The sequence below is a fragment of the Hylobates moloch genome, unplaced genomic scaffold (assembly GCF_009828535.3).
Source record: "Hylobates moloch isolate HMO894 unplaced genomic scaffold, HMol_V3 SCAFFOLD_8, whole genome shotgun sequence".
In the NCBI taxonomy this organism is placed as follows: domain Eukaryota; kingdom Metazoa; phylum Chordata; class Mammalia; order Primates; family Hylobatidae; genus Hylobates; species Hylobates moloch.
This window is the reverse complement of record NW_026652283.1, coordinates 54,339,508-54,359,140: the sequence shown is the minus strand read 5'-3', so window position 1 is coordinate 54,359,140 and position 19,633 is coordinate 54,339,508. Positions and strand designations below refer to the sequence as shown.

At 39.5% G+C, this 19,633-nt stretch overlaps 1 protein-coding gene across 8 annotated transcripts in view; it reads left to right on the top strand.

The window, feature by feature from the left end:
• Positions 1-19,633, top strand: part of AXDND1 (axonemal dynein light chain domain containing 1) — a 188,441-nt gene that overhangs the window by 104,456 nt on the left and 64,352 nt on the right. For 7 of the 8 annotated variants that reach the window (XM_058443024.1, XM_058443025.1, XM_058443023.1 and 4 more), the window contains one exon: positions 8,218-8,360. In XM_058443024.1, the coding sequence (XP_058299007.1) occupies positions 8,218-8,360 (143 nt within the window). Of the gene's footprint in view, positions 1-8,161; positions 8,361-19,633 lie in introns of all 8 variants that reach the window. The other variant, XM_032160875.2, reaches the window with a different exon arrangement.

Genomic DNA, 19,633 nt, shown 5'->3' with positions numbered 1-19,633 from the left:
AATTCTCACATATGAGTGAGAAGATGTGGTCTTTCGTTTTCTGTCCTTGTGATAGTTTGCTGAGAATGATGGTTTCCAGCTTCATCCATGTCTCTACAAAGGACGTGAACTCATCCTTTTTTATGGCTGCATAGAATTCCATGGTGTATATATGCCACATTTTCTTAATCCAGTCTATCACTGATGGACATTTGGGTTAGTTCCAAGTCTTTGCTATTGTGAATAGTGCCACAATAAACATATGTGTGCATGTGTCTTTATAGCAGCATGATTTATAATCCTCTGAGTATATACCCAGTAATGGGATGGCTGGGTCAAATGGTATTTCTAGTTCTAGATCCTTGAGGAATCACCACACTGACTTCCACAATGGTTGAACTAGTTTACAGTCCCACCAACAGTGTAAAAGTGTTCCTATTTCTCCACATCCTCTCTAGCACCTGTTGTTTTCCTGACTTTTTAATGATCACCATTCTAACTGGTGTGAGATGGTATCTCATTGTGGTTTTGACTTGCATTTCTCTGATGATCAGTGATGATGAGCATTTTTTCATGTGTCGGCTGCATAGATGTCTTCTTTTGAGAAGTGTCTGTTCATGTCCTTCGCCCACTTGTTGATGGGGTTGTTTTTTTTCTTGTAAATTTGTTTAAGTTCTTTGTAGACCCTGGATATTAGCCCTTTGTCAGATGGGTAGATTGCAAAAATTTTCTCCCATTCTGTAGGTTGCCTGTTCACTCTGATGGTAGTTTCTTTTGCTGTGCAGAAGCTCTTTAGTTTAATGAGATCCCATTTGTCAATTTTGGCTTTTGTTGCCATTGCTTTTGGTGTTTTAGTCATGAAGTCCTTGACCATGCCTATGTCCTGAATGGTATTGCCTAGGTTTTCTTCAAGGGTTTTTATGGTTTTAGGTCTAACATTTAAGTCTTTAATCCATCTTGAATTAATTTTTGTGTAAAGTGTAAGGAAGGGATCCAGTTTCAGCTTTCTACATATGGCTAGCCAGTTTTCCCAGCACAATTTATTAAATAGGGAATCCTTTCCCCATTTCTTGTTTTTGTCAGGTTTATCAGAGATCAGATCGTTGTAGATGTGTGGTATTATTTCTGAGGGCTCTGTCCTGTTCCATTGGTCTATATCTCTGTTTTGGTAGCAATACCATGCTGTTTTGGTTACTGTAGCCTTGTAGTATAGTTTGAAGTCAGGTAGCATGATGCCTCCAGCTTTGCTCTTTTGGCTTAGGATTGTCTTGGCAATGTGGGCTCTTTTTTGGTTCTATATGACCTTTAAAGTAGTTTTTTCCAATTCTGTGAAGAAAGTCATTGGTAGCTTGATGGGGATGGCACTGAATCTATAAATTACATTGGGCAGTATGGCCATTTTCATGATATTTATTCTTCCTATCTATGAGCATGGAATGTTCTTCCATTTGTCTGTGTCCTCTTTTATTTTGTTGAGCAGTGGTTTGTAGTTCTCCTTGAAGAGGTCCTTCACATCCCTTGTAAGTTGGATTCCTAGGTATTTTATTCTCTTTGAAGCAATTGTGAATGGGAGTTCACTCATGATTTGGCTCTGTTTGTTATTCGTGTATAGTAATGCTTGTGATTTTTGCACATTGATTTTGTATCCTGAGACTTTGCTGAAGTTGCGTATCAGCTTAAGGAGATTTTGGGCTGAGATGATGAGGTTTTCTAAATATACAATCATATCATCTGCAAACAGGGACAATTTGACTTCCTCTTTTCCTAATTGAATACCCTTTATTTCTTTCTCCTGCCTGATTGCCCTGGCCATAATTTCCAACACTATGTTGAATAGGAGTGGTGAGAGAGGGCATCCCTGTCTTGTGCCAGTTTTCAAAGGGAATGCTTCCAGTTTTTGCCCATTCATTATGATATTGGCTGTGGGTTTGTCATAAATAGCTCTTGTTATTTTGAGATACATCCTATCAATACCTAGTTTATTGAGAGTTTTTAGCATGAAGAGCTGCTGAATTTTGTCGATGGCCTTTTCTACATCTATTGAGATAATCACATGGTTTTTGTCTTTGGTTCTGTTTATATGCTGGGTTATGTTTATTGATTTTCATATGTTGAACCAGCCTTGCATCCCAGGGAGGAAGCTAGCTTCATCATGGTGGATAAGCTTTTTGATGTGCTGCTGGATTCAGTTTGCCAGTATTTTATAAAGGATTTTTGCGTTGATGTTCATCAGGGATATTGGTCTAAAATTCTCTTTTTTTGTTGTGTCTCTGCCAGGCTTTGGTATCAGGACGATGCTGGCCTCATAAAATGAGTTAGGGCAGATTCCCTCTTTTTCTATTGATTGGAATAGTTTCAGAAGGAATGGTACCAGCTGCTGTTTGTACCTCTGGTAGAATTTGGCTGTGAATCTTTCTGGTCCTGGTTGGTAAGCTATTAATTATTGCCTCAATTTCAGAACCTGTTATTTATTGGTCTATTCAGGGATTCAACTTCTTCCTTTTTTTTGTTTTCGGTTGGTAGGCTGTTAATTATTGCCTCAATTTCAGAACCTGTTATTGGTCTATTCAGGGATTCAACTTCTTCCTGGTTTACTCTTGGGAGGGTGTATGTGTCCAGGAATTTATCCATTTCTTCTAGATTTTCTAGTTTATTTGTGTAGAGGTGTTAATAGTATTCTCTGATGGTAGTTTGTAATTCTGTGGGATCAGTGGTGATATCCCCTTTATCATTTTTTATTGCATCTATTTCATTCTTCTTTATTAGTCTTGCTAGCGGTCTATCAATTTTGTTAATCTTTTCAAAAAATCAGTTTCTGGATTCATTGATTTCTGAAGGGTTTTTTGTGTCTCTATCTCCTCAGTTCTGCTCTGATCTTAGTTATTTCTTGTCTTCTGCTAACTTTTGAATGTGTTTGCTCTTGCTTCTCTAGTTCTTTTCATTGTGATGTTAGAGTGTCAATTTTAAATCTTTCCTGCTTTCTGATGTGGGCATTTAGTGCTATAAATTTCCCTCTACACACTGCTTTAAATGTGTTTCAGAGGTTCTGGTACGTTGTGTCTTTGTTCTCATTGGTTTTGAAGAGCATCTTTATTTCTGCCTTCATTTCATTATGTACCCAGTAGTCATTCAGGAGCAGGTTGTTCAGTTTCCATGTAGTTGAGCGGTTTTTAGTGAGTTTCTTAATCCCGAGTTCTAGTTTGATTGCACTGTGGTCTGAGAGACAGTTTGTTACAATTTCTATTCTTTTACATTTGCTGAGGAGTGCTTTACTTCCAACTATGTGGTCAATTTTGGAATAAGTGCGATGTGGTGCTGAGAAGAATGTATATTCTGTTGATTTGGGATGGAGAGTTTGTAGATGTCTGTCAGGTCTGCTTGTTGCAGAGTTGAGTTCAATTCCTCGATATGCTTGTTAACTTTCTGTCTCATTGATCTGTCTAATGTTGACAGTGGGGTGTTAAAGTCTCCCATTATTATTGTGTGGGAGTCTAAGTCTCTTTGTAGGTCTCTAAGGACTTGCTTTCTGAATCTGGGTGCTCCTGTATTGGGTGCATATGTATTTAGGATAGTTAGCTCTTCTTGTTGAATTGATCCCTTTATTTACCATTATGTAATGGCCTTCTTTGTCTCTTTTGATTTTTGTTGGTTTAAAGTCTGTTTTATCAGAGACTAGGATTGCAACCCCTGCTTTTTTTTTTCCATTTGCTTGGTAGTTCTTCCTCCATCCCTTTATTTTGAGCCTATGTGTGTCTCTGCACGTGAGATGTGTCTCCTGAATGTAGCACACTGATGGGTCTTGACTCTTTATCCAATTTGCCAGTCTGTGTCTTTTAATTGGGGCATTTAGCCCATTTACATTTAAGGTTAATATTATGTGTGAAATTTGATCCTGTCATTATGATGTTAGCTGGTTGTTTTGCTCGTTAGTTGATGCAGTTTCTTCCTAGCATCGACGGTCTTTACAATTTGGCATGTTTTTGCAGTGGCTGGTGCCAGTTGTTCCTTTCCATGTTTAGTGCTTCCTTCAGGAGCTCTGGTAAGGCAGCCCTGGTGGTGATAAAATCTCTCAGCATTTGCTTGTCTGTAAAGGATTTTATTTCTCCTTCACTTATGAAGCTTAGTTTTACTGGCTATGAAATTCTGGGTTGAAAATTCTTTTCTTTAGGAATGTTGAATATTGGCCTCCACTCTCTTCTGGCTTGTAGCATTTCTGCCGAGAGATCCGCTTTTAATCTGATGGACTTCCCTTTGTGAGTAACCTGACCTTTCTCTCTGGCTGCCCTTAGCATTTTTTCCTTCATTTCAACTTTGGTGAATCTGACAATTATGTGTCTTGGAGTTGCTGTTCTCGAGGAGTATCTTTGTGGCATTCTCTGTATTTCCTGAATTTGAATGTTGGCCTGCCTTGCTAGGTTGGGGAAGTTTGCCTGGATAATATCCTGAAGAGTGTTTTCCAACGGGGTTCCATTCTCCTTGTCACTTTCAGATACACCAATAGACGTAGATTTGGTCTTTTCACATAGTCCCATATTTCTTGGAGGCTTTGTTCGTTTCTTTTTACTCTTTTTTCTCTAAACTTCTCTTCTCACTTCATTTCATTGATTTGATCTTCAATCACTGATACTCTTTCTTCCACTTGATCAAATCGGCTACTGAAGCTTGTGCATTCATCACGTAGTTCTCGCACCATGGTTTTCGCTCCATCAGGTCATTTAAGGTATTCTGTAGACTGTTTATTCTAGTTAGCCATTCGTCTAATCTTTTTTCAAGGTTTTTAGCTTCTTTGCGATGGGTTTGAACATCCTCCTTTAGCTCAGAGAAGTTTGTTATTACGGATCATCTGGAGCCTTCTTCTCTCAACTCATCAAAGTCATTCTCCATCCAGCTTTGTTCCATTGCTGGCGAGGAGCTGTGTTCTTTTGGAGGAGAAGAGGTGCTCTGATTTTTAGAATTTTCAGATTTTCTGCTCTGGTTTCTCCCCATCTTTGTGGTTTTATCTACCTTTGGTCTTTGTTGATGGTGACGTACAGATGTGGTTTTGGTGTGGATGTCCTTTCTGTTTGTTAGTTTTCCTTCTAACAGTCAGGACCCTCAGCTGCAAGTCTGTTGGAGTTTGCTGGAGGTCCACTCCAGACCCTGTTTGCCTGGGTATCACCAGCAGAGGCTGCAGAACAGCAAATATTGCAGAACGGCAAATGTTTCTTCCTGATCCTTCCTCTGGAAGTTTCGTCTCAGAGGGGCACCTGGCCATATGAGGTGTCAGTTGGCCCCTACTGGGGGGTGTCTCCCAGTTAGGCTACTCAGGGGTCAGGGACCCACTTGAGGAGACAGTCTGTCTGTTCTCAGATCTCAAACTCTGTGCTGGGAGAACCACTACTCTCTTCAAAGCTTTCAGCCAGGGACGTTTAAGTCTGCAGAAGTTTCTGCTGCCTTTTGTTCAGCTATGCCCTGCCCCCAGAGGTGGAGTCTACAGAGGCAGGTGGGCCTCCTTGAGCTGCAGTGGGCTCCACCCAGTTCGACCTTCCTGGCTACTTTGTTTACCTACTCAAGCCCTAGCAATGGTGGACGCCCCTCCCCCAGCCTCGCTGCCACCTTGCAGTTTTATCTCAGACTGCTGTGCTAGCAGTGAGTGAGGCTCCGTGGGCGTGGGACCCTCTGAGCCAGGTGCAGCATATAATCTCCTGGTGTGCCGTTTGCTAAGACCATTGGAAAAGCGCAGTATTAGGGTGGGAGTGTCCCAATTTTCCAGGTACCGTCTGTCACAGCTTCCCTTGGCTAGGAGAGGGAATTCCCTGACCCCTTGCACTTCCCGGGTGAGGCGATGCCCCACACTGCTTCAGCTCACACTCCATGGGCTGCACCCACTGTCAGACAAGCCCCAGTGAGATGAACCCAGTACCTCAGTTGGAAATGCAGAAATCACCTGTCTTCTGCATTGCTCATGCTGGGAGCTGTAGATTGGAGCTGTTCCTATTCGGCCATCTTGGAACCTCCTCTTTTCTTTTCTGTCTTTTTTTTTTTTTTTTTTGAGATGGGGTCTAATTATGTTGCTCAGGCTACTCTTGGTCTTGAACTCCTAAGCTCAAGCAGTCCTCCCACCTTGACCTCTCAAAGTGCTGGGATTACAGGCATGAGCCACTGTGCTGGGCCTTCAAGGTTATTTTCTAAGGATTCTAATTTGGCAGTGATTTTCTTTTAGTGTGTTAGTTTAACTTTCTGTTAAACATCCACTGATTTTTAAATTTTAGTTATTATATTTTTCAGTCCTAGAATTTATTAACTTTTAGAGTTTCTAGTTCTCTGCTGAAATTTTCCATCTTGTCATTTTATAACTTGAAAGTTGTAGTCACAGTTAATTTTAAAATCCATGTCTGGTGATTGGATAATATTTGGTTCTCCTATAGTTCTATTTTATTTTCTGTATTTTGTCTTGGTTTTGAGTCCATTCTTTTCATGTTTCTATTTCTGATTGAATGTTGGACATTGTGTGTGAAAAGTTTTGGAGATAATCTGAAACTCTGGATGATACTATATTACATAAGAAGGATTTTACAAAAGAAGGATTTACTTTTCTGGCAGGTCATTTAGTGTAGGCACGGATCACCTTAATCCAAGTAGGGACTGAGCTGAAATGAAGTCTGGCCTTGGGCTTTCTGAGGGCTGTTCTATTTCTGTTCCACCTTTATTCTTAAGATGTAGTGCTTCAGAGAATTAGGGGTCCCAATAGTATCCTGGTGTTACCAGGACCTCTACTCCTTAGCAAATTCTGGACTTCAATTTTGCCCACCACCCCAACCCTGAGTAGAGTGACTTAATATCCCAAATTTCCATGAAGGGTATTGAAGTTCCATCCTCCAAAATCCATGAAAGATAGTAAAAATCCATTAAAGCATTTTTGCTCAGTGCATCATGTGTTTCTTAAGAATCCTTCTCAGTAAAGTGTCTCAGGCAACCCTGAACCATTGACTGGCACAATTGTTCAATATAAAACTACACTATAAAAGCTACATGGGAAAACACAATTAAATTTTCTATGGCAGCAATAATATAGTTATTGATAAAATGGCAATAGTTATCCATATCAGCCCTCTGGATCTGCGGGTTCTGCATCATCAGATTCAAGCAACCGTGGATCAAAAATACTTAAAAAAATAAAAAAAATACAAATAAAAACACAGTATAGTATAATAAATATCACATAGCATCTGCATTGTATTAGGTAATATAAGTAATCTAGAGATGATTTAATGTATACAAGAGGATGTGCATAGGTTATATGCAAATACCACATCATTTTCTGTAAGGGACTTGAGAATCCATGAATTTTGGTATCCATGGGGGTCCTGAAACCAATCCTCTGTAGATACTGAGGGATGACTGTGTGTAATGGGCAGAGAAAAATGAGGTAGCAAATGGTTTAAAATAAAAGAAGAAGTCAAAATTATGAATAGTGGTAAAATTAGCAGATCATTTTGAATATTCCTAAAAGATCAAAATTCACTGATGAAGGAAGGCAGTGAAAATATTTTCATTAAGGACAAGAAAAAGTTTCCTTTTGAATTACTTGTCTTTATATAACTTTGAGATGGGAATGTTTTCATTTCGTCTTTTGCAAATGAATAAGAAAAAGAGGGTATTTTGCCATAATCTCATAGTGAATCAGTCCACTGGACCCACATTAGGATCCACACTCAAGTTTTATTCAGACCAAAAGCTATAAACTGTATGAAAACCTGATCAATAACCTAAAAAATGACTCAAGAACTAAGATAATCTATTTTAATTTGTTATTCACTATCCCATAATCATGAAGAACCTGATTATTATCATTGTCCTCTTAAAAGAATGATGTAGTGAATTAAGGTCTTTTACAGAAAACTATAGTTGATAGTTTCTGGGTTAAATGCATTTGATTCTCAGCTGAAAAGACAAGAAATTTAGGATATAAACTGTCATTGAAAAAATAGTTTGTTAGTCATTAAAGCACCAATTACACAGTGCTTATTCATTATACATTTATTTAGGAACTGCTTTTTGTAAGGTTCTCTGCTAGTCAAGCTGTAGGATAATAAAAGATTTTTAAAAGATATGCCCTTGCTTAGTAGGATTTTATAATTTGGTATTAAAATAGTAGTCTTACAAATACTTCTAAAAGTTAATGCTTTTCTTACTTTTCTAGGTTACTCCAAAATTCTTCCAAGTTTGATTAGTTCTCTTGACTTCTGTTCTTTCAAGTTGGAAAACCTGGAGTTTCCTGATATGCCTCTTGAAGAATGGCAGGAAATAGATGAAAAAATTAATGAAATGAAATCACAGTTGGATATATTGTTAAACCTTACTGGTATTGTTCCACAGCACATAGATGTGGATTCTGTTTCGTAAGTTCCCATAGCTTTCTTTTGTTTTGAGAGAATTTTCCTAAAGGCTTATTGCAATACAATTCACATATAATTCACTTTTTCAAAGTGTACAATTCTGTGGTGTTCAGTATATTTATGGATACAGGTAACCATTACCAGTCAATTTTAGGATATTTCATCACCTCAAAAAGAAGCCTTAGGCACTTTAGCTATCATTTTGCAATCCTTCATCCTCTCCTACCGTCCTACCCCCAGCCCTAAGCAACCACAAATCTACTTTGTCTTTGTTGATTGTATTGTGTGAACAATTTTTTTTTTTTTTTGAGACGAAGTCTCGCTCTTATTTCCCAGGCTGGAGTGCAGTGGTGAGATCTTGGCTCACTGCAACCTCCACCTTCCGGGTTCAAGTGATTCTCTTACCTCAGCCTCCTGAGTAGCTGGGACTACAGGCGCCTGCCACCATGCCCAGCTAATTTTTGTATTTTTAGTAGAGATGGGGTTTCACCATGTTGGCCCGGCTGGTCTCGAACTCCTGACCTCAGGTGATCCGCCCACCTCGGCCTTCCAAAGTGCTTGGATTACAGGTGTGAGCCACCGCACCTGGCCTGTTGTGGACATTTTATTTGAAAGGAATCATTGTACTGTGTGGTCTTTGTGTCTAACTTCTTTGACTTAGCATAATTTTTTCAGGGTTCGTCCATGTTATGGCATATTTCAGTATTTCATTTTTATGACTGAATCATATTCTATATATGGATATACCACATTTTATTTATTCATTTGTCCATTGATAGACACTTGGATTGTTTCCATCTTTTGGCCTTAATGAGTAATGTTTCAATAAACATTCATGTGCATGCTTTTTGTGGACAAACATTTGTTTTCATTTCTCTTGGGTATATGTCACCTAAGGAGTTGAATTGCTGGATCATATGGCAATTCTATTTTTAATAATTTGAGGAACTGCCAGACTGTTTTCCAAGGTGTTTTTGGAAAACCTACACAATTTTACATTCACATCAGCAGTGAATGTGGGTTCTGGTTTCTCCACATACTTGCCAATACTTATTTTCTGACTTTTGATTCTAGCTATAATAGAGGGACTGAAGTGTTATTTTATTGTGGTTTTGATTCACATTTCCCTAATGACAAATGATGTGAAGAATTGTTTCACATGCTTATTGGCTATTTGTATATTTTCTTTGAGGGAAATTTTTTCTGTGCTGCTGTTGTTGCTTGTGCTGGTGTCATAGCTAAGAATTCTTTGCTAAATCCAAGGTCATGAAAACTTACCCCTATGTTTTCTTGTAAGAGTTTTGTAGCATTTGCTCCTTACATTAAGGTCTCTGATCCATTTTAGTTAATTTTTGTATGTGGTATGTGGTAAGGGTCCAATTTCATTCTTTTGCCTGTGGATATTTAGTTGTACCAGCACCATTTGTTGAAGACTATTCTTTCTCCACTTAATGGTATTGACAGTTTTGATGAAAATCAGTCATGGATTTATTTCCGAATGATTAATTCTATCACATTGATCTATATGTCCACCCTTGTGTCCGTAACACACTGTCTTGCTTATTCTTGCTTTGTAGAATGTTTTGAAAAGGAATGGGAAATGTGAGTCTTTCTACTTGATTCTTCTTTTACAGGATTATTTTGGCTTTTCTGGGTACCTTGCAATTCCATATAAATTTTAGAATAAGCTTGTCAATTTTTACAAAGACATTAACTAGGATTCTGAAAAAGAACTTGTTGGATCTGTACATCAGAATGGGAATATTGCTATCTTAAACATGTTAAGTCTTCTATGTGAACATGGGATGTTTTTCCAATTATTTGGATCTTCTTTAATTTCTTCTGAGTATAAGCTATACACTTCTTTTTGTTATATTTACTCCTAAGTACTTTTTAAATGTTATTGCAAATAAGATTTTTAAAACTTTATTTCAGATTGTTTATTGCATGTGTATAGGAATACAATTGATTTTTAAAATACTGATCTTACATCCCAAAACCTTGCTGAATTCATTTATTAGGTGCAATAATTTTTTAAAGGATTTCTTAGTATTTTCTATATGAAAGATCATACCTATAAATAGAAGTAGTTTCTTTTTAATCTAGATGCCTTTGTTTCATTCTCTTGCCTAATTGCTTTGGCTAGAACCTCAATACAATGTTGAATGGAAGATGTTGTTCCTATTCTTACGGGAAATGCATCCAGTCTTTCACTATGAAGTATAATGTTATTTGTGGGTTTTTCCTAGATGCCTTTTATTGGATTTAAGAAGTTTTCTTCTATTCCTAATTTGTCACATGCTTTTACATAAAAAAGTTGTTGGATTTTGACAAATGCTTTTTCTGCATCTAGTGAGATGATCATGTGATTATTTTTTTCATGTTCATATGATGTATTACATTCATTGTTTTTTTGGATATTAAATTAACTTTGCTTGCATAGGATAAATCCCACTTGGTAATTGTGTAAAATACTTTTGATTAGTTCAGGATTCTGTTTGCTAGTCTTTGCATTGATATTCATAAGAGACATTGGTCTATTTTATTTTCCTGTGATGTCTTCGCCTGGTGTTATATCAATGTAATACTGGCTTCATGAAATGAGTTAGAAGTATCCCTCCATCTTTATCTTTTGAAAGATACTGTGAAGAACTGGTGTTGATTCATCTTTGGCTCTTTGGGAGGATTCAGTGGTGCAGCCATCTGTGGGTAGGTTTTTGAGAATTGATTCAATCTCTTCACTTGTTAAAAGTCTACTTATATTGTCTGTTTGTTATTGAATAAGTTTTTTGTGTGTCTTTCTAGAAATTTGACAATTTCATCCAAGTTATCTAATTTGTTGGCAAAATTGTTCATTGTATTCCCTTATAATCCTTTTATTTCCGAAAGATCAGTGCTAGCATCCCGTCTCTCGTTTGCAATTCTAATAATTTGAGCCTTCTCTGTTTCTCCTGGTCAATGTAGCTAAATGTTTGTTAATATTGTTGATCTTTTCAAATAACCATCTTTTGATTTCATTGATTTCCTTTAGTGTTTTTCTATTCTCTATTGTATTAATTTCTAGTGTAGTCATTATTATTTCCTTCCTTTCACTTTCTTTACATTTAGTTTACTTTACCTTTTCCATAGTCTTAAGTTGAGCTGTTAGGTTATTGATTTGAGATTTTTCTTCTTTCTTAACAAAGGTTTTACAGCTATAAATTTCCCTCTAAGGACTGCTCAATATGTTGTGTCTTCATTTTCTTTTTATTTTTGAGACAGAGTCTCGCTCTGCCACCCAGGCTGGAGTGCAGTGGCATGACCTCGGCTCACTGCAACCTCTGCCTCCCAGATTCAAGCAATTCTCCTGCCTCAGCCTCCCGAGTAGCTGGGATTACAGGCATGTGCCACCATGCCTGGCTAATTTTTTTGTATTTTTAGTAGAGACAGGGTTTCACCATGTTGGCCAGGCTAGTCTCGAATTCCTCACCTTGTGTTCCACCCACCTCGACCTCCTAAAGTGTTGGGATTACAGGTGTGAGCCACTGTGCCCGGACTGTGTCTTCATTTTCATTAATCTCAAAGTATTTTTATGATTTCTCTTGTGATTTATTCATTGACCTATTTGTTATTTAGAGTATGTTATTTAATGTCCACATATTTGTGAGTTTCTCATTTTTTTCCAGTTACAGATTTGTAATTTCATTCCATTGTGGTGTGAGTATATATTTTATATTATTCTAGCATTAAAACTATTGAGGTTTGTTTTACGGCCTAGCATCTTGTCTATCCTGGAGAATTTTCCATGTACACTTGAGAAGAATATATATTTCATTGTTATTGGAGAAAGTGTTCTAGAGATGTCTGGTCTAGTTGGCTTATAGTATTGCTAAAATCTTCTGTTTCCTTATTTATCATCTGTGTAGTGGTTCTAACCATTATTGATAGTGGGATGTTGAAGTCTCCAACTGTTACTCTTAAATTGTCTGTTTTTCCCTTCCTTTCTCTTGGTGTTTGCTTCATGTATTTTTGGTACTTTGTTGTTAGGTGCACACATGTTTATAATTGTTATATCTTCCTGATGGAGTGATCCTTTTATAATTATAAAATATCCTTCCTTATTTTTAGTAAGTTTTTTTATTTTAAAATCTGTTTTATTTTCTATCAGTACAGCCACACCAGCTTTATTGTGGTTACTGTTATATATCTTTTCCTTTTATACTGTTATATACCTTTTGCTTTTAATGTATTTGTATCTTTGAATCTCAAGTGTGTCTTCTATAGAGAGCATATAGTTGATTCATGTTTTTAATCCAGTCTGACAATCTCTGCCTTTTAATTGGATTGTTAAATCCATTTACCTTTAATGATATTATTGATGTGGTTGGATTTACCTCTGCCATCTTACTGCTTGTTTTGTTTCATGACTTTTTTGTTTCTCTGTTTTTCTTTTCTTTTTTTTTTTGTATCGAATCAATACTTTCTAATGTAGAATTCATTTCTGTACTGATTTTTCACTACCTTTAAAAAGTTTTTTAAATGGCTTCTCTAGAGTTTACCATAAACCTCTTAATTTAACAGAATCAGCTTCAGATCATGCCTGTAATCCCAGCACTTTGGGAGGCCAAGGTGAGGGGGTGAATCACCTGAGGTCAGGAGTTCAAGACTAGCCTGGCCAACATGGTGAAACCCTGTCTCTACTAAAAATACAAAAATTAGCCAGGTGTGGTGGCAGGTGCCTGTAATCCCAGCTACTTGGGAGGCTGAGGCAGGAGAATTGCTTGAATCCAAGAGGTAGAGTTTGCAGTGAGCCGACATCATGCCATTGCACTCCAGCCTGAGCAACAGCAGCAAAACTCCGTCTCAAAAAAAAAAAAAAGAATTAGCTTCAGATTTCTACTGGCTTAATTCCAGTGACATATAGATATGTTACTTCTATCTAGTTCGATTCCTTTTCCCACCTTTTGTGGTATAATTTTATACACATTACATTTCTTAATATTTGATATGATTTGGCTCTGTGTCCCTACCCAAACCTCATCTTGAATTGTAATCCCCACATGTCAATGGAGGAAGGTGATTAGATCATGAGAGCAGTTACCCCCACGCTGTTCTCATGAGATCTGATGGTTTTATAAGCATCTGGCATTTCCCCTGCCTGCACCTCTATCTTTCCTGCTGCCTTGTGAAGAAGGAACTTGCTTTTTTTCCCCTTCTGCCATGATTGTGAGTTTTGTAGGTTTCCTGAGGCCTCCTCAGCCATGTGGAGCTGTGAATCAATTAAACCTCTTTTGTTTATAAGTTACCTAGTCTTGGCTGGGTGCAGTGGCTCACACCTGTAATCCTAGCATTTTGGGAGGCCGAGGTGGGCAGATCACCTGAGGTCAGGAGTTTGACACCACCCTGGCCAACATGGTGAAACCCCCATCTCTACTAAAAATACAAAAATCAGCCGGGCATGGTGGCAGGTGCCTGTAATCCCAGCTACTTGGGAGGCTGAGGTGGGAGAATTGCTTGAATCTGGAAGGTAGTTGTTGCAATGAGCTGAGATCACACTCTAGCCTGGGTGATAGAGCAAGACTCCACCTCAAAAAAAAAAAAAAAAGTTACCTAGTCTTGGGTAGTTTCTTTATAGCGGTGTGAGAATGGAGTAATACAGGAAATTGGTACTGGAATTGGGGTACTGCTATAAAGTTAGCCTGAAAATGTGTAAGCCACATTGGAACTGTATAATGGGCAGAGGTTGGAATAGTTTGGAGGGCTCAGAGGAAGACAGAAAGATGTGGGAAGGTTTGGAACTTCCTAGAGACTTGTTGAATGGTTTTAACCAAAATGCTGATAGTGATGTGGACAATGAAGTCCAGGCTGAGGTAGTCTCAGATGGAGATGAGGAACTTACTGGGAACCGGAGTAAAAGACACTCTTGCTATGCTTTAGTAAAGAGACTGGTGGCATTTTGCCCCTGCCCTAGAAATCTGAGGAACTTTGAACTGGAGAGAGATGATTTAGGGTATCTGGTGGAAGAAATTTCCAAGTGGCAAAGCATTCAAGAGGAAGCAGAGCATAAAAGTTTGGAAAATTTGCAGCCTGACCATGAGGTAAAAAAGAAAAACCCGTTTTCTGGGGAGGAAATAAAGACAGCTGCAGAAATTTGCATAAGTAATGAGAAACTGAATGTTCATAGCCAAGTCAATGGGGAAAATATCTCCAGGGCATGTAGCGATCCTCAGAACAACCCCTCTTATCACAGGCCTGGAGGCCTAGGAGGTAAAAATGGTTTCTTGGGTCAGGCCCAGGGCCCCCACTGCTCTGTGAAGCCTCGGGACATGGCGTCCTGTGTCCTAGCCACTTCAGCTCCAGCTGTAGCTAAAAAGGGCCAAGGTACAGCTTGGGCCATTGCTTCAGAAGGTGGTCTTGGGCCTGCAGGTGCACAGAAGTCAAGAATTGAGGTTTGGGAACCTCCACCTAGATTTCAGAGGGTGTATGGAAATGCTTGGATGTCCGGGCAGAGGTCTGCTGCAGAGGTGTAGCCCTCATGGAGAACCTCTGCTAGGGCAGTATGAAAGGGAAGTGTAGGGTTGGAGCCCCCACACAGAGTCCCCACTGGAGCACTGCCTAGTGGAGCTGTGAGAAGAGGGCCACTTTCCTCCAGACCTCGGAATGGTAGATGCATCAACACCTTGCACTGTGCACTTGGAAAAGCCACAGACACTCAACACCAGCCCATGAAAGCAGTCAGGTGGGAGCTGCACCCTGCAAATCCACAGGATTGGAGCTGCCCAGGCCTCTGGGAATGCACCTCTTGCATTAGCATGACCTGGATGTGAGACGTGGAATCAAAAGAGATTATTTAGAAGCTTTAAGATTTAATGACTGGCCTGCTGGATTTCAGACTTGCATGGGGCCTCTAGCCCCTTTGTTTTAGTCAATTTCTCCCATTTGAAATGAGAACATTTATCCAATGCCTCTACCTGCATTGTATCTTGGAAGGAACTAACAGTTTTTTTTTATTTTACAGGCTCATAGGCAGAAGGGACTTGCCTTGCTCAGATGAGATGTTGCACTGTGGACTTTTGAGTAAATGCTGAAATGAGTTTAGACTTTGGGGGACTGTTGGGAAGGCATAATTGGTTTTGAAATGTGAAATTATATGAGATTTGGAAAGGACCAGGGACAGAATAATATGCTTTGGCTCTTTTTCCCTACCCAAATCTCATCTTGAATTGTAATCCTCATGTGTTGAGGGAGGGACCTGTAATTCTCACATGTCAAGGGAAGGAGGTGGTTGGATCATGGGGGCTGTTTCACCCTGCTCTTCTCATGATAGTGAGTTCTTATGCAATATGATGGTTTTATAAGCATTTGGCATTTCCCCTACTTGTGCTTCTCTTTTTCCTGCTGCCTTGTGAAGAGGTACTTGCTTTTCCTTCCCCTTCTGCCATGATTATAAACTGCTTGAGGCTTCCCCAGCCATGTGGAACTGTGAGTCGATTAAACCTCTTTTGTTTAAAATTACCCAGTCTTGGGTATTTCTTTATAGCATTGTAGAATTGTTCTAATACAATATTACAAACACAAAAATACATTGTTATAATTATAAATTTACCATCTGTCATCATTTCTATCACCCATTAGAGTTTGCTCCCATCCACCTCTCATGTGCTGTTTTGGCATATATATTGCACATATATTACATTTTTATGTTATAGGTCCAACAATATATCATATGTTATTTTATACAGTTTCTTCTTTAATCAGTTAAGAAATAGAAAATATGCATTCATATTGTCTTTTAAAATTGCAGAATTTTCTTTATAATGCCTTGTTTTTTGTGTAGATTCTAATTACCATCTGTGGTCATTGCTTTCAGCCTGAAAAATTTCCTCTAGGATTTATTGTAAGGAAAGTCTACTAGCAACAAATTCTTCAGTTTTTTTAAATCTGGGGCAGTCTTTATTCCACCTTCATTTTTGGAACACGTGTTTGTTGGATATAGCAATCTTGGTTGACATTTTTCTTCTTTAGGCACTGTGAATATGGTATCCCACTGCTTTTTGGCCTCTATTGTTTATTTTGAGAAGTCAGCTGTTAATCTTATTGGGACTCCCTTGTAAGTGATGTGTTGTTTTTCTCTTGCCACTTTCAAGATTTTCTCCTTATTTTGACTTCTAGCATTTTAACTGTCATATATAAGTTTGTGGACCTCTTTGTGTTTATCTTACATGGAGATTGTTAAGCTTCTTGAATGTGTTATTGTTTTTCAGTAAATTTGGAGAGTTTCAGCTCCTGTTTCTTTGAATATTTTTGTGTACCTTTTTCTTTTCTCTACTTCCAATACTCCCTTTATGTGTAAGGGTGTCCCATATTTCTTCAAGGCTGTTTTCATATCGCTTCATTCTTTTTCCTCTATTTTTTGGCTTGAAATACTTCCATGTATTTATCTTCAAGTTAAATTCTTCTGTCTTCTGCCAGTTCAAATTTACTGTTGAGCCCTAGTAATGATATAAAAATTTTTTTCAGTTATTGTTCTTTTTCACTCTAAAATTTTCATGTATTTCTTTTTTCAAATTTATATTTTTAATTTCTATTCTCTTATTTGCTGCAACATTGTTATAATACCTTCCTTTGCTTATCTAATCATGGATTTCTTAGTTCTGTGAACATGAACTAACATGTGTTAGTTCATTTTCACACTGCTTATAAAGACATACCCAAGACTGGGCAATTTACAAAAGAAAGAGTTTTAATGGTGTCACAGTTCCATGTGGCTGGGGAGGCCTCACAAGAAATCGTGGTGGAAGGTGAGAGGCATGTCTCATATGGCAGCAGACAAGAGAAGAGAATGAGAGCCAAGTGAAAGGTATTTCCCCTTATAAAACCATCAGATCTCATGAGACTTATTCACTACCATGAGAACAGTGTGGGGGAAACCACCCCCATGATTCAATTATCTCCCACTGGGTTCCTGCCACAACATGAGGGAATTATGGGAGCTACAATTTAAGATAAGATTTGAGTGGGGACAGAGCCAAACCATATCATTTTGCCCCGGCCCCTCCCAAATCTTATGTCCTCACATTTCAAAACCAATCATGCCTTCCAAACAGTCCCCAAAAGTCTTAATTCATTTCAGCATTAACTCAAAAGTCCACAGTCCAAAGTCTCATCCAAGACAAGGCAAATTTCTTCCACCTATAAGCCTGTAAAATCAAAAGCAAGTTAGTTACTTCCTAGATACAAAGGGGGTACAGACATTGGGTAAGTACAGGCATTCCAAGTGGGAGAAATTGACCAAAACAAAGGGGCCACTGGCTCCATGCAAATTCAAAATCCAGCAGGGCAGGCAAATCTTACAGCTTCATAACAATCTCCTTTGACTCCATGTCTCACATCTGGGTCATGCTGATTCAAGAGGTGAGTTCTCATGGTCTTGGGCAGTTCTGCCTCTGTGGCTTTGTGGGGCACAGGCTCCCTCCTGGCTGCTTTCATGGGCTGGGGTTGAGTATCTATGGCTTTTCCAGGCACACGGTGCATGCTGTTGGTGGATCTACCATTCTGGGGTCTGGAGGACAGTGGCCGTTTTCTCACAGCTTCACTAGGCAGCACACCAGTGGGGACTCTGTGTGGGGGTGCCCACCTCACATTTCCCTTCTGCACTGCCCTAGCAGAGGTTCTCCATTAGCACCCCACTCCTGCAGCAAACTTCTGCCTGGACATCCAGTCATTTCCATACATCCTTGAAATCTAGGCGAAGGTTCCCAAACCTTGATTCTTGGCTTCTGTGCACCTGCAGGCTCAATACCATGTGGATGCTGCCATGGCTTGGGGCTTGCACCTTCTGAAGCCATGGCCCCAGCTGTATCTTGGACCCTTTTAGTCATGGCTGGAGCAGCTGGGATGCAGGGCACAGCAGAGGGACCCTGGGCCTGGCCCATGAAGCCATTTTTGCCTCCTAAGCCTTCAGGCCTGTGATAGGAGAGGCTGCCCCAAACGTCTCTGACATGACCTGGAGGCATTTTCCCCATTGTCTCGGGGATTAACATTCGGCTTCTCATTACTTATGCAGATTTCTGCAGCTGTCTTCAATTTCTCTTAAAAAATGGGATATTTGTCTCTATTGCATTGTCAGGCTGCAAATTTTCTGAACTTTTATGCTCTGTTTCCCTTTTAAAACTGAATACCTAGCCGGGTACGGTGGCTCATGCCTGTAATCCCAGCATGTTGGGAGGCTGAGGCAGGTGGATCACTTGAGGTCAGGAGCTCGAGACCAGCTCTGGCCAACATGGTGACACTCAATCTCTACTAAAAATGCAAAATTAGCTGGATGTGGTGGCACATGCCTGTAGTCCCAGCTACTCAGGAGGCTTGAACCTGGGAGGTAGAGGCTGCAGTGAGCCGAGATCACACCACTGCACTGCAGCCTGGGTGAGACAGAGAGAGAATCTGTCTCAAAAAAATAATAATAAAATAAATAAAACTGAATACCTTAAACAGCACCCAAGTCACCCCTTGAATGCTATGTTTCTTAGAAATTTCTTCCACTGGCCGGGTGCAGTGGCTCATGCCTGTAATCCCAGCACTTTGGGAGGCCAAGGCAGGTGGATCACTTGAAGTCAGGAGTTCGAGGCCAGCCTGACCAACATGGAGAAGCCCTGTCTCTACTAAAAATAAAAAATTAGCTGGGCATGGTGGTGCATGCCTGTAATCCCAGCTACTTGGGAGGCTGAGGCAGGAGAATCTCTTGAACTCAGGAGGTGGAGGTTGTGGTGAGCTGAGATTGCACCATTGCACTCCAGCCTGGGCAACAAGAGAAACTCTGTATCAAAAAAAAAAAAAAAAAAAAAAGGAAAAAGGCTGGGTGTGGTGGCTCATGCCTGTAATCCCAGCACTTTGGGAGGCTGAGGTGGGCGGATCACGAGGTCAGGAGATCAAGACCATCCTCTCTAACATGGTGAAACACTGTCTCCACTAAAAATACAAAAAATTAGCTGGGCATGGTGGTGGGTGCCTGTAGTCCCAGCTACTTGGGAGGCTGAGGCAGGAGAATGGCATGAATCTGGGAGGCAGTGCTTGCAGTGAGCCGAGATTGCACCACTGCACTCTAGTCTGGGCAACAGAGCGAGACTCCATCTCAAAAAATAAATAAATAAATAAAGGAAAAAGAAAGAAAGAAAGAAATTTCTTCCACCAGTTATTCTAAATAATCTCTCTCAAGCTCAGAGTTCCACAAATCTCTAAGACAGGGGCAAAATGCTGCCAGTCTCTGCTTAAACATAACAAGAGTCTTCTTTGCTCCA